The sequence below is a fragment of the Dipteris shenzhenensis genome, chromosome 28 (assembly GCF_047967505.1).
Source record: "Dipteris shenzhenensis isolate YYH24624 ecotype China chromosome 28, Dip_SZ_1.0, whole genome shotgun sequence".
Lineage (NCBI taxonomy): Eukaryota > Viridiplantae > Streptophyta > Polypodiopsida > Gleicheniales > Dipteridaceae > Dipteris > Dipteris shenzhenensis.
This window is the reverse complement of record NC_141623.1, coordinates 49077979-49093057: the sequence shown is the minus strand read 5'-3', so window position 1 is coordinate 49093057 and position 15079 is coordinate 49077979. Positions and strand designations below refer to the sequence as shown.

At 40.2% G+C, this 15079-nt stretch overlaps 1 protein-coding gene across 1 annotated transcript; it reads right to left on the bottom strand.

Moving 5' to 3' along the window:
* Positions 1-337: 337 nt before the first annotated feature.
* LOC147883666 (uncharacterized) lies at positions 338-1732 on the bottom strand. Its single transcript, XM_087399847.1, has one exon. The coding sequence runs from the start codon at positions 1363-1365 to the stop codon at positions 412-414; it is 954 nt and encodes a 317-aa protein (XP_087255973.1). The 5' UTR covers positions 1366-1732; the 3' UTR covers positions 338-411.
* Positions 1733-15079: the final 13347 nt, after the last annotated feature.

Here is a 15079-nt window from a genome sequence, read left to right as displayed (position 1 = left end):
TTGATCACATACATACCAACATTCTCAAGCAATCTTGGTACTTTCATTAAATTCATCTAGCTATCCATCTCATAAGCCAAGGATAGCTTGGATCGCCAAGCATCTCTCTTAACCCATCATCATCCCAGCACCATCCACAACTAGGTAGCACAACAACTTGATGTACAAGTTGTAGGCTAAGAGATGGGCTAAACCTGATGAGTGCTACAAGTACAACTTGATGTACAAACTAGTGGTTGGGTAGAGTAGGGGCTCTCTAGCTATACACTCTGAAAATGTTCAGATTGGAACATGACACAATGCTATGAAACCCAAAATCAGAAGTTCATATCCCGAAACATAGAAGCTTTTGCATAGAACCAAAATATATATATATATATATATATAAATTGTGCATAGTGCTGCACTGACTCAGGCTGGGGTGTGTAAGCTCTTGCTCGATAAATAAAATACGCAGGCTACTGCTCGACTGTAAAGATGAAGAACCATCCATCCGCCAAAGATAAGGAGCCCGTGTGTTACTTGAATAACCTGTTCCCAACCCGATCCTGTATCAAGTTCAAGCCAAAGCTTCGACCATGACAACATCAACATGGCCAACAAATCCACAAGCAAAAAGAGGAGGAACGCCAGCAACTTCTTCCCTTTCACGAGCAGCATACTCCTCTCCACAGCCTCCAAGCCCCATTTCTCCTCAAGGACAGCTATCACCAATGCCATACCGCATAGGACGTTGAAAGCTAAACATACGGCGGCCGCCAAGATAGGATCCAGGACCAGAAATACGCTGAAGAAGTCGAACCGATAGCCTCCGTGTTGTGTTGGGACAAGGAAGTATATAGAGGCACAGAAAAGAAACACAATGAGAGATCCCTGAGAAAGAATTCCGATGCACACACCTGTGGAGCTCCATTTGGCTATTCCTGTGAGAAAAAGACGGATAAGGGCCTTGGGGATGGAATTGAGTGATATCTGCAGAGAAGGCTCCTTATCAAGGTAGGCTCGGAAGACGCTTTGCGTTATGGCTGCCGTCGAGGCGAGAGAGAAGGCAGCAAAGATGCACCCATTGAGCAGATGCAGGGCTAAATTGGACTGGATTGGCGTGGTGTGAGGAGGGGAGTAGTGGTGGAAATCGGTCTGGAAGAGGCGGCTGATTTGGGGGAACGATATGAGATACGAGTCAATCCAGGTGAGTGTGGTCGGACAGATGACGGTGGAGGCGGACAGGGGGAGGAGCAAGACGAGAGAGAGAGAGAAGAAGTGTTTATGATTGGAGGAGATGATTCGATCAGCTTCTTCCAATATGGCCAATAAACCAATTCTCTGCTTCTCCCATGGAGAAAACATTGCAACGAAGCCTGCCATCTCTCGGTCTCTGTACTGCAGCTCGAATGGAAGATCTCTTTCTCTCTCTTGTACACTCTTAATCACACAGACACCAACAGAGAGCGCACACAGAGTCTCCCACAATCTTTCACACAGACCCACAAACAACACACGCACAAAGAGATCATAGACTCCCGTCCTGACGTCCCTAGCTTGTGCCACTAACCTGATAATCCCTCTCCCTCGTTCTCTCCCTCACTCCCATCGCTTCCCTCTGCTCTTCTCACAAGAAAAAAATGCCGGGAGTCTTTGAGTCCTTGTCGCCACTCGTTTGTCAAGTCGGCGGGTCAAGGCCTCGTGCCTGTGGCGAAGATACCAAGGTAAAAAGAAGAACAAATAGGTGCACAGGAGCCGTCGAGATCGAATAGAGGATAAACAAAAAGCGCACCTCCAATCAGTATGACAACATTTTTCTTTTTTTTGCTTGAAAAATGCTATGACAAAAAATGAAAATTCACATTAATTCACTTTCAGCTCCGGCAATTAGCTTAATAAACTAAACGAGATCAACATTGACTAATGAAGGAGCTACCTATGATTGCCTCTTGATGGGGGGGAAGGGAAGGGAAGGCAAAAGGCAAGGAGAAGGGCAGAAGGGGAAGTGAAGGTGTAGGTAGAGGACGAGGGGGGAGAATGGGAGAGAGGGGGAAGGCAGGGGCGGGGAGGGGTGGGGAGGGCCGAGAGGAGAGGAGGGTTGGGCAAGGGGGAGAGACCACAAGGGTGGGTTGAAGGGGAGAGGCGATGTGATGGATGGGAGAGGGAGAGGACGGGGGAGGGTGATCGAACAAAGGGGAGAGGTAGCAAAAGGAGAGGCCACAAGGGAGGCATAAGAGGAGAGGTAGCAAGGAAAGGAGTGCGATGGGATGATGGAAAAAGGAGAAAAAGTGTGGGAGGGAGGGAGGTGGTAAGGGAGAGGCACACAGGGGGCGGGATCGGTAGAGAGGAAAAGGGGACGAGGGAGGTTGCGAGACAAAGAGAGGGAGGTGGGGAGCAAGGAGAGAGGGAGGGAGCAGGAGGTGGAGGAGAAAGGGATGAACAAAGAGGGAGGAGAGAGACCTCCCCCTAAAGCTTACTCAATCATATCATGATAGTAGAGAGGAAGAGGGAGGTGGGGAGCAGAGAGAGAGAGAGGAAGCAGGAGGACCAAGGGACAAGCAGAGAGGGAGGAGAGAGTCCCCCCCCCGCCAAACCAAAACTTAGTCAATCATATCATGATAGTAGGGGGGAGATTAATCAATAGGGATTTCCCATTTTTTGTTTGAAGGGGGGACATAGCGCGTTGATGTTACGTGGAGAAATAGGAAAACTGGAACCCTTGAAGTATTTAATGGAAAGATCATGTAGCATTTGAGCAACAGAGATGGAGAGCAGTGTGACAATTGTTGCAAGACTACAAGGAGCAAAGTCACATGTGTTTACTTGTTGCCATGAGCTTTTCTAGCCATGAAAGCCTCCTACATAATAGCTAAGAGGTAGGAATGCATATCACCTCTAGAGAAGATCATGTCAACCTCGGGAATTTGGGTGAGAGTTCTTGCCTAAAGGAGATCTCCCTAAATCATGATTTCTGAGGAGCTCACATGCCGCTTTGATTGAAGTAGTCATTCCCCCGTGTCAAGATCTGTCTAGTGATATGTACCTGTTACAACCTTCTGTTGAGTCCTTGATTCGCTCTCCCTAAAAATCACTCTTAACATCATCCATTTTTTCGATGTTAGTGCACTCTTTCTTTCAACCTTCATTGTAGGCAAAGGATGCAGAACCCAGTGTGGACGTAGTGGTAGATGATGCTCCATGGAAATAGTAGATGCAGAACATAGTGTAGGGTAGTGGTAGATGATGCTCCATGAAAATAATACTTCCAAATCTTAGGCCTAGGAATGTGCTCTTAGATGTGAAGGTAAGGAGGGAGTAAATTTTGAGGAGATTGAGCCAATCCGTTGCTTCTTTTGCATACAATAACAAACCAAAAACTAACGGACCACACTAGAGGCATGAGCATCACTTGAATTAAAGGTGAACCTTTAGCAATTTTGTTTGTTGCATAGCACCCTCGCAAATATCCAAGAATGTTCTTTCATTCTTGAGAAATCCCAAAGTTGACCATTGTAGTACTGGCTGTAACAGTTGGGATCGATGCTTCTTGCTAAATCTTCCTTACTCTATCAATGTCCCTAGTCGTGGAAGACACACAAAATCTGTGATGTTGGATCTATGGACATTATTAAGTAGAATTGGAGTGATATAGGGTTAGGCTCTTGAATGTAAAGCCCATATGCACTCCAATGTATAGCCTCATTATATTTCACATCTTCTACTTTAGATTTAATAGAATTCTGCATTATTAAGTATACTTGGAGTGATGTTGGATAGGCACTTGACTGTAAAGCCCATATGCACTCCAATATATGGCCTCATTATATTTTGCATCTTCTACTTTAGCTAATAGAATTGCTTCTCTTTATTGAATGTTCCTAGTATCTTCCTCATTTCCATTTCTTTTTGTGAAAGTGGATCCATCAGATTCAAAGTTATTGTTTAAATATCAGATTCAAAGTTATTTCTTTTTATGGTATTCCATCAGATTCGAAGTTATTAAAAAGAAAAGTGTGTGGATTTTTGCAAGCTCTGTCTATTTTTGGAGTTAGATTTTTCAAAAAGTGTAAGGTAGATTTGGTAAGTGCAGTTAGGATGCTTTTCACATGGTACTAATGGTATAACTTCATTTTGGCATTAGGCAATCAAGGTGGAGCATCCCACTTGATGGTTGTTAGCAAAGTTGCATGCTTCTTGTGATCACGACTTTCTTTGTACTTTTCTCCTGATAGTGGGAGAAAATGGTAGAAGTCCCTATCTTTTGGGGCAAAATTGATGAAAGCCTAGAAAATTATCTGGTTTTGGTTTAAGTATCATCGCATTGCATTTAATTTGTTTAAATATCATTCCATTGCACTTAATTTGTTGACAGAGGATCATGGTGGGCCTTTTGAAACATTGGTTCAAGAAACAACTCGAGGAGATTAAGCAAAGTTGCTCATTAGTAATGCAGCTATTGTGTAGCATTTTGGCAAGAAGTATAACCCCACTTGTGTATATTTGCAGGTCGATTGACTAGTTAATATTAGAGGCTAGAGAGACAATGCATCAATTTGTGGACCAAGGAGTTATTCTTTTGGAGAGTCGTGAGGGAATGTATATTGACAATGAAGGCTGTGGAGTCTTTTGGTTAAACAACACCTTGATCAAATTTGCCATCTCTTGATATCTTTTTGAAGATCTTTCAAGCATTGGTACTAAGAACTTCTCATGATGTTTTCTTTGGGGGCAGTGGGGTTTAAAGAGACTCTTGTAGCCTCTTTGGATAGTATCAATGTCAAAGGGCTTGCCTTGTAGCTGGCACATGGGTTGGCTCCTTGGCTTGTCCTTCTAATTCTATTGCATGTTGGAAGAAGAGAGCTTATTTGTTCCTTTGGCATTCTATGTAAGCACCGTTCGAGGATGCTAGCTATCATGGGTCAAAGTAGAAAACGTGCTTGTCTTTTGTTGTTGACCTTTGCGGTGCCACTGATTTTAGCTAAGAAGCATTTGAGATCCTCTATTTTCTTGGACCTGTCACGTAGGTCATTTTCCTCTAGATGCAAAGTGAATCTAAGGAATGAGATGAAATAACCCGGGATGTGATCTTCCTCATTGTCTTCATCCATATCAATGTCATTCTCTACTAGTAATGAGGAGGTTTGATGCATGAGTGAGACTTCAAAGGATGCAAATAGATTCATTGGTGGCCCGTCACTGCCAGTCTTGTCATTGGAAATTGGAGTCAAAGAGATAGTAGGCACTTTGGTGATGGTGGTGGGGACTGCCCGATCTCCCCCATTGGTAGAGGAAGCCATCATGTCTCTGTGCTACTTTGGTACTTGTGTAGCACGCTATGTACACTCTATTCACAAAATCACATAATCGTGATGTATAGAATTTAAATTTAAAAAAACACATTTTTAAGGACTTATGCCAATAAGCTTATTATTGATCCATTAGGCAATCCATGTCTCCCATTGGTGTTCAAAATGGTCCAAAGTCACTCTCAACTATTGCTTCTTCCCTCTTGGTGAGGATCCACGGTGCCTTTGGAAGCACAAAGTTGTTGCCATTGCTTTATGGCCACAACTACCTCATCTTGGAGCTTAAGATATTGGTTTTGATCTATAACAAACCCCAATAATGTAGCTTATGGAAGATTGACCATCTCTTCATCCAATTGGGGATGCTCTCCATTATCTCTCCACACTTAAAGCCAATCAATTCCTTCAAGTGGGGTGTTTTGGGACCTATGATCCCATCATTTGTAGCATGATCACGTGGTATCATCTTGTTTCGATGTGGAGAGTATCATTTCAATAATTGATCTCACCATAAATAAGACATGCATGGTACCCACTTGTTGATAGACCTACATGCACACATAAAAGTAAGCGTATTCATGAAAGGGGAGGGGAATCACTCCTAAGAATTATCCATATATAGGGAAGTCATGCACATCAACATTCCCCTAATCAAAGCATCATGACTGTGCCTCAGAGCTCTATAAAAGACATGAATCCCTCTCCATAGGGTTTGGAGCTCCTCTATTAATGGTGCCATGTACATGTCCATATTCTTTGCCTTGTATTTCCTTGGGATAAGAAGGACAAGCATAAGGTGTCCCTTCTTAATGGCCCAAACTACTGGCCATGTTGCTAATATGTTTAGTGTAGTCTGAAAAGATTCATGCCATCCATGGCAAAACCAAAATGCAAGCTATATGGCTCCATTGTAAGTCCAACCATATGCTCAACCATTGCAAGTTATATGGCTCTATTGTAAGTCCAACCATATGTTCTTTATGTGCATCCATGCTACACAATTAATAGGAACCCTCAAATTATTATTGGTGGCAAACATAGCATGCTATGCCATCAATTTTGCTATGGACTTGCACTTGGACCTATGTGGAACCTAAATATATGTGGAGATGGACTTGCACCATTACATATGTTGAATCCTCTAAATGATAGGAAAGTGTCTCAATTTCTTTACTAGAATGGTTTAGCCCTATAAGGCCTATCTATAATGAAGAGTCCCACAATCTAGACAACTAAACAAATCCCCATACCCCACGTTGAATTAGTATGTAATCATTAAGACAAGCTTGGAATTCCATGCCAACACTCGTCAATAGCTTGTTTGCTATGTTTCTTGATGGCGTTAGGGTATTTTCTCATGGCAACATCTTTTGAAGAAACCTATTCCAAATTATAATCTCAAAAAAATGTTAGTAACATGATGAGAATTATTGATAAAACCCTAGCTCTAAACCCTTAACCCTAAGTCCTAATCTCCAAACTCTAAAGCTACCTCCATAAAATGAGACACTAGTGTCTGGCCACCATAAGTGACTTGCAAATTTAGGTCAAAAGGCACGCCCATAGCTTTGGCATAGGTTCTCCAAGTTATACAAGGGGTTTGATTGCAACTCCCTCATCATTTTAAAATCTTAAACACACAAAAAAAGAGAACATGCTCTTTTTTACTAGTATACTGCCTTGGGAAGGAAGGGTGGGGAAGGGAGGGGGAGGGTCCATCTATATGTCAATTCTCTATATCACATGCATTCAAGGCCTAATTTAAAAGTCCTTTACCTATGAATTTTTCATGAATAAAATGCACCCTTGTTTTATTCAATATATGAACACCCCCTTTAAATGGTACCCTTTTGTATGTGAAAAATGTGTTTACAAATTGTTTTTGTTGAACCAACATGCTATGATTACATATGTATGAGTAAACTCCCCATGGTTAGAGTGGGTCTTTATCATTGATATATATTGGATATATTGATAGAATATTTAAATTTTCATATATATATTGCTATTTTGAGAATCTGCAACTAGAATACTAGCGCACTTTGACATTGGAAATCATGAACTTTTTAGTTTTTCTTTTTCTCTTTAAGATTTTCCCTCCCTCCCTTGCTTTCTTAAAATTCCTCAACCTTGAAATACCTTTTGCCCCCTCACACCCAACACTCTTTTCTACCCTTTTCTATTGATCTTCACAAAGAAGGAGCAAGGAGGAAGGAGCTTGGAGGTTATCAATCAAGTTGAATGGCTTGCCTTCCTCTAGATGAGGAGGTCTATCTACATGGCCCTCCCACCAATGACTTAAGGAGCAAGACTATGGTTGAGTGGTAGAGCCAATGTGTACTACGATTACACGCTGTTGCTAAGTGTTTTGTTTGCCTAAAGTGAAGGCAATGCCCTGGGAATCTGAAACCTCAATCCATTCCAAGATGCATCGCCATCCAAGGTCCCATGAAATATCTCCTTGAGTACTCTACACTCACCAAGCTGAGGAACCAAGGCCACTATAAGCAGGGGCTCCAATACTATACCTATCATCCTTTGATAGAACATAGGATGGAATATTACTCCTTCAAAAGCATGAGGAAAAAAAGCATCATGATCAACTGTGAAGTCGTGGTATTATGCTACAAAGAACACCCTATGTGGGCCAAGAAAAATCAAATTGTGCTCCAGAAGAACCTACAAGATGTCTTGAAAGCTCAATGGGAGAAGGAAAACACCTCTCTAAAGATGATGACCTCCTAAATGTGGTCACTTTGTATGGAAAAACTTGCCTATATTCAATCACAAACCTAGCTCTGATTGAGTGTAAGGAAAAAAATCCAGCCCCACAATGCTTTTCTTGAAGGGAACAAGCAATAATATTCACCTCTTGGTTTTTCTTCAAGGAAAATGTTAAAGTATATGGGAGTCAAGGGAATTGCCATGAGAGCTCTCTTGTTAGACCAAAGAAGTCACCACCAAGATTTTGATCCCTGAAACCAAGAACAAAAGATGTGCTTGCTAGCTTGGAAGGTGGAGGGAGAGGAGAGGAAAAAGAGAAAAGGGAATGGAGGGGTGGGAAATGGCTGCTATAGAAGTAATAGGCCCAAAAAAAGGGGCTCCAAATAGGGAATTTTAAGCAAAACATAGTGTCCCTACTTGGTCCTCGCACCTAGTAGCCAACCTCACTAGTTTACAACAACCAACATGGTCAGGGGAAAGGGTCAGGCTACTATGAATAAACGACATAGCACAATGCTAAAGAAAAGGTCCTTGAGTAGCTACCAATGACTAGTGGGGGAAGGAAAAAAGCACTTGGACAAGATGTAGTAGCAAGGGGCAGCAAGAAGTGTGCAATGTGTGTTGAAGGTGGAGGGGAAGCAAAAGAGGAAAAGTAGGGGGCACAAAAGAAATAGTGGGGGGCAAGTAGAGAGAGAAAGAGGGCGGGCACACAAGGAACATTGGGAGGAGGCAAATGGAGAGGCAATGCAGAGCAGGTTGAGGCAAAGGGGTGTAGAGGGGGGCTAGTAGCTCTAGCAGTAGCAAGCAGATGGACACTAGAAATCGTAAAAGAAGAGACCAGTTCTTTTGGACTGACTAATGCTTTAGCTACTTGCAATACAATGATAAATCACATATTTCTTAAACATCAAGACTATGTAATAGTATTCTTTGATGATATTTTGGGCTTCAGCAAAAACTTGGAAGAACATAGAAACACCTTGGAATTAGTATTTACATTTTTTAATACAAAATCAATTATACCTTAATCCTAAAAGATTAGTTTCTTTACACTCTTGAAGGAAAACTAGATACATATTAATCTTGAAAAGAGAAGGTTCTTTTAAGACCAAATAGAATACTTGGGTTATATAATATTAGATGATTGAGTTCGAGTGGATACAAAGAAGATATAATGTATAGTTACATGGCCATGACCTGAGATATACATGATTTGAGATCAGTACTGGGATTATGCAGCATTTATAAGAAGTTGTCAAGAACTTTTCACTCATTACAAATCCATTTATAGAATTTTTGTGAAAATCTAGTAGATAAATGGCAAGACAAACCTTTTGAAGCTTTGAAAGAAACTCCCAAAGGGTCCTATGTTAGAACTACTAAAGTCCATTCTTTGTAGTTGTAATAACGAATGCTTGTGGTTATGGGATTGGAGCACTCCTTATGTAGGATGGACATTCTAAAGCATATGAAAGAAAAAATTAAAACTAGTGGAGTTAATAATAGTACATAAGACAAAGAATTAACTTTTTTTTTTCATGCTTTGCGTTGTGGACACATTACTTGATGGGAGCTGAATTCCTTATCAAAATGGATCAACAAAATATTAAACATGTGTTTCCTATAATCCAGCATGCAACTGAGGCTAGTTGCAATCCAAGCAAGAGGCAAGTTACAAAAGTCATATTTCTTACACCAATCGCTAGGGATATTGTAGTATGGAAAAGTATTCCATAAGACTCTCTGCACTGGACACAATGGAGGTTCTAGTGGATACTTGGCATGGTTGAGTTGGGGATGTCTAACTAAACTTGTGTTATTGCCATGCTAGATTGGTCAATATTGTGAGGGATTCCATATTAATACCGAGTCAAGAGTTATAATTGGCGTTGTGTTTGTTTATTGTAGAATGAGCACAGCTGTATTGGGGTCCATTTATTTAGTGATTTCTTCACTTAATTGTTACAAAGATCATTACATCTTGTGTACAAGTGATAGAGATTATGATGACTGGATTGGGGATAGTGCAATGATACTGACTGAGATATCACATGGTGCATATCATATGGACATAGGAAAAAATTTCTATTACATTAATATTGTATGTGGGCAATCTTTTTTGTGAGGACATAAATTTTTTATATGAACTCAAGCTCGAAGAGTATATGTAAAAAAGAATCCCTAATTCTTGTGGAGAGAAGGGATAATTTTGGCTCGTCTCAAATACTCAAGATCAAAAAATTAGTCACACATCTAGGGGGGGATATTCTACCTAGTTGGTATTACTGTGCTTTTGGTTCTTTCTCAATTCATCAAGTGGTGTCACTACTAGTCTCAAGATCATCACTTGTATAAACATCAACTACAAGGACCTCTAGCTTTTCAACACTGTCTTCATTGAATAATTCATTCATTCCTTCAAGCATTACTTCTACATCAACATCTTTCACAAAAGGAGAAAGGGCACTGACGGAACAAGAGTGCCTTGCTTAAGCTTGGCATGGAATAACCTATCAACTCTCCATTTGAAGGTGGATGGGAGGAGAAGAGACATACCTTTTGACATCCTTCACTTGTATTCCCATGATGATGGCCTCTAACATGTACATCATGTCATCATCTCTGTGGTAGCACCCTCTCTGGTTGCAACAATCATGCTATCTCAAGCTTAAACTCTTATCATGAAATAATCTTATAGCCTTGGTCTTCAAATCCATTAACTCTAGTAGAAGCTTAGCCATTTCCTTTATAAGATCGAGAATTAAAGTATCAAGTGTAGGAAGAAGAGAAACTGTAGAATAAAAAATAGATAGGGGACAAAGAGGTTGAGCCAAGGCAACTACATAGAGCTACCCAAGCTGTTGCTAAATAGGGGAAGGGGGATGATGTTTGAACAAGGGCCTATCAAACTTCATGGCAATTACACTTACTTGCTCCATGGTCATGGGTCTCCTTTACTTTAACTTCAATTAACACTCATTACTAGCTCCGTTCATCATTTGACTCAGAGCCACTTCCCTCTTCCAAGTAAGCTTCCTTGTGTCAAGATTCACAACAGAATTTTAAATGAGATGATAAAATGGCTAAGCTCTTGTGTCATTGGACACATTCATGGTCATTGGTCCTAGACCACCAGTAGTGTTTTTGGAAGGTTGGGTTTGCAATGCTTGGACCTAGAAAGGGAAGATTGTCATGAAGATTCATTTCCTTAGGAAGGGGTTCATTGTGTTCTTGTTTGAGAAGCCTAACATGGCTAGCACAATTGTGTAGAATGAGTCCTAGATGTCCAAATGTGGGATCCTTCCCTCAAACACCTCCTTCAAAGGTGTTCCATCTACTAGGTGGAATTCCTAGATTTGCCTCTTCCTCTATTCTTTCAGATAGATATTTTGTGTGCACCGCTTAGTCAACTCTTGAGTTTGAAAGTAGAAAAGTTCACTAGCCCAAGATGCAACCCACATGCTTGTGTCTTTATAGAGTAGAAATCGACCCCCCATCTACCATAAGAGTGGTAGATGGTGATGTATGTGAACTGGTTTAGAAAGTTTTCTTTAAAAACATCATGAACTCTTATTTTTTGTGTGGTTTAGGGGGCATTTTCTTAGAGATTGTCCCTCTAGATTGGGCTGTAAGAGAAACGAAGAAGTTAAGGATGATGAAAACACTAATCAATAAAAAAAGGAGGGAAAGGAAACATCTGAGGAACTTAAGGTAAATCTACCTCCAACAAAGAGGGAACCAGAGAAGGGAAAAGGAAAGTTATTTGAGTCAAAGAACTCCTTTGATGTCTTGAGTGAGGAGGCTATAGATGAGTCAAGATCAAATGAAAGGTGGAGGAAGTGGTTCCAAACAACAAAATTTTGAAGATCAACTTTTACAGATAGATAGAGCTAATGTACAAAATGAGGGCCCACATTTCATGGTGGTTAAAAGAAGAAGAACAGTGTAGCTAGAGAAGAAATCAACAAGCTAAAGAGACAGGCTCAAAGCTGAGTTTAATGGACACGACTAGTTTGGAAACAAGGGAGAAGAGAAGATTGTCATGGTGGGGATTTTCCTTTACTTCAATCCAAAGGCTACTACAATTCAAGAAGAAGAGGAATAAAAACACCCAATAATTATGGAGAATAACAGCAAAGACAAAAAAAAAATTTGGGCAAAAGAAAAGTATTTATATTATCATCATGAAACATTGTATATTAAAATGCTATCTTATCAAGATAAGACCAGATTCAAGCTATAAGCATAAGCTATTTCAAAACCGAAAAATTGGGGTAGCACCAAGCTTCAGTGAAGATTGTAAGAAGGAAAGCAGGTTGATAGCTCAATTTTTCCTATATAAACAAAAAGCGACCTGAAAAGAAAACCCCTAAGTAGCATCTTCAATAGTATTAACATCCTGAGCAGTGGTAGTAGTAGCAGCAAACTGGGAAGCAACACCTTGTGTAGGATCAATAGAGATGTCCTGTACAACATGACTATGAGAAGAAGCACCCTGATCATAAGATTCAGCAGAGTTTTGAGTAGTAACACCTTGTGGAGGGGGGGTCCTGTGATAGTACTTTGGTGGTTTATCATGAGTAGCATCCAAAGAGCATCTACTAATGTCACCAACAAGATCCTTGCTAAGCTTAGTGTGTTCCAAATTAAAGCATCTATTTGGAAATCAAGCCTTCTTTTTTCCCATCCCACCATGACATAAACAACAGTATTCATCACACAATCATTAAACTAGAAATTGTTCCTAGATATCCAAATGAACCACAAAGCATGGGATCTAATTTCTAACCACTCTTGCTTGGTCTTTAAGACATCTCCTAATAGAATAGCTTTCCAATTTAATAGTTCCCTCGCTTCTATCTAAATCAATTTCCACACTTTTCTAGCATGAGGGAAAGCAATAAAAAGGTGTAAATAATACCAAAATATCTCTTGCATTTTCCATCACCTCTCCCTATATTGAGACCCCTTGCATTGGTCCACACAACTTTGTGAAATATAAGCCAAGGTAAGCAAGACATTTTCTCAGGCACCTTATTTGTTCCATATCCTCCCATATCTATCATACCATTTGTCTCTGCTATCCTGTAAGTACCACCTTGCATTTAGAGTTCTAAAAATGTCCTTAATATCAGAGGATCTGGTGGGGATTGGGAGAAGTGAAGCTCTACCCACCCAACTACATTCCATGTGATAGATTAAAAAAGCACCTCCTTTCCATTGTGTGTTACCTTGCCAAAGGTCTAATCTACTAAAGACCAAGAGCTGGCATTGATTATTTAAAGCAAAATCTCTTTTGACTTCTAGCCATGTTTTCCATCTTAACTGCTCCTTGTTCCGTAATTGCCCCCAAGTTTGTAGCCTTTTCTAATAAATAAAGCTAGCTAGGAGAAATTGATCATCATTAAGTTGGGCATTTCTAAAAATAGTGGAAACCTAGATAGAGTCAATAGCCATAAAGGATCCCTTTCTATAGAATCGCATAAAGGCATTTATTTCCTCAAAAGCTTTCCATATGGATTTCCAAAGAAGACTCCCTTTGGTATTGCACGGTTCAAGATTACAGAAAGAAAAAAGAACAGGGTAGTTTTTCCAAAGAAGAAGACTCCCTTTGGTTTTGCATGGTTCAAGATTACAAAGAGCAGAAAGAATAGGGTAGTTTTTCCATTTAGGAGATGTGATTGGTCCGACTAGTCTCATGTTCCTTAAAAGAAGTTGAGCCCAATATGGTTCATTATGGCCTTAATCACCCATGTAGTAGAAAGTTTTCTGATAGCTAGTACTATGTAAATCACTCCTAGGCCACCTTCTTACCTAGCCTTGGTACAAAAAGTCCATCTTACCTTGGATATTCTAGAATTACCTCCCTAGAGAGGATCTGTAGATCCTGATGAATCTGTCCAGTCCAGCTTTAGAAGGGGACCAGCAAGATAAGTAGAAAATGGATATAGGGTAAATGCAATGAACACCAACCTTCTGCCTACAAGGTTGGCTTGAAAGTCCCTCGATTTAGTCACCTTCATTTGAAATCTCTCCATAAACCAATCCATCTTTGTTTCATAGATATGTCAAATCCCATGGGAATCCCAAGTAGTCTAAAAATAGTGCCCTTATTTATGATATGGCATACCAATTATTTTAAAATTTCCTGTTCATCCCCTTTGAGAGTAGCATATCCAATCTTTTTGAGTGATTAGTATTAGAACCAAAGGCCTTACACCAGAACTCAATTCCAAGAGAATAGTGCGTAAGTCCAAGATCTTTTATGTCAAACTCTATAGATAAGTCTTGTTTCAATTTCTTGATGAAGCTATCCTTGCTTCCGGTCACAATCAGATCATCTACGTACAAAAGTGCAATAGTAATGTCTTCCCCATGAACTTTGTAGTATAGAGTATGATCTGCATTGGATTTCATGTATCCCATATCAGAAAAATACTTGTCGATTCTACTGTACCAACTTCTGGGTGCTTGCTTTAAGCCGTAAAGACTTTTCTTGCGATGGCAAACTTGATTCTCCTTTCCTGGTTCAACATAACCTACTGGTTGTTGCATGTAGGCTTCCTTGTTTAGATAACCAATGAGAAATGCATTCTTGACATCGAGCTGGTACACATTCCATCTAATGAGTGTCGCTAGTGATATCAAGAACCATATGGAATCCATGTTTCCTACTGGAACATAAGTTTCATCATAATCTTGACCATATTGCTATGCAAATCCTTTTGCAACAACTAGTCTAGCTTTGTATCTTTCAATGCTTCCATTTTGATTGTACTTCACTTTGTATACCCATTTGTTTGCTATAGCCTTCTTTCCTGGTGGAAGGTCACATAATTCCCAAGTATTAGTTTTATACAAAGCTTCCATTTCTTTATTCATAGTAGTTTGCCATTCTAGCTTGTCAATTGCATCTTTGAAGTACACTGGCTCTTCTGTAGCCATGAAAATGGTCATAAGAGCATAGTTGGTGGTTTCAAACTGAATTGCTTTGCCTTTCTGAGCATATGTCAATCTGGCTGGTGGTCTTCTTTTCCCAGTAGACTGTCTGAGTTACTGTGGTTCTG

Coding starts and splice junctions, on each gene's coding strand:
- LOC147883666 (XM_087399847.1), bottom strand. CDS start 1,365: ATGGCAGGCTTCGTTGCAATGTTTTCTCCATGGGAGAAGCAGAGAATT.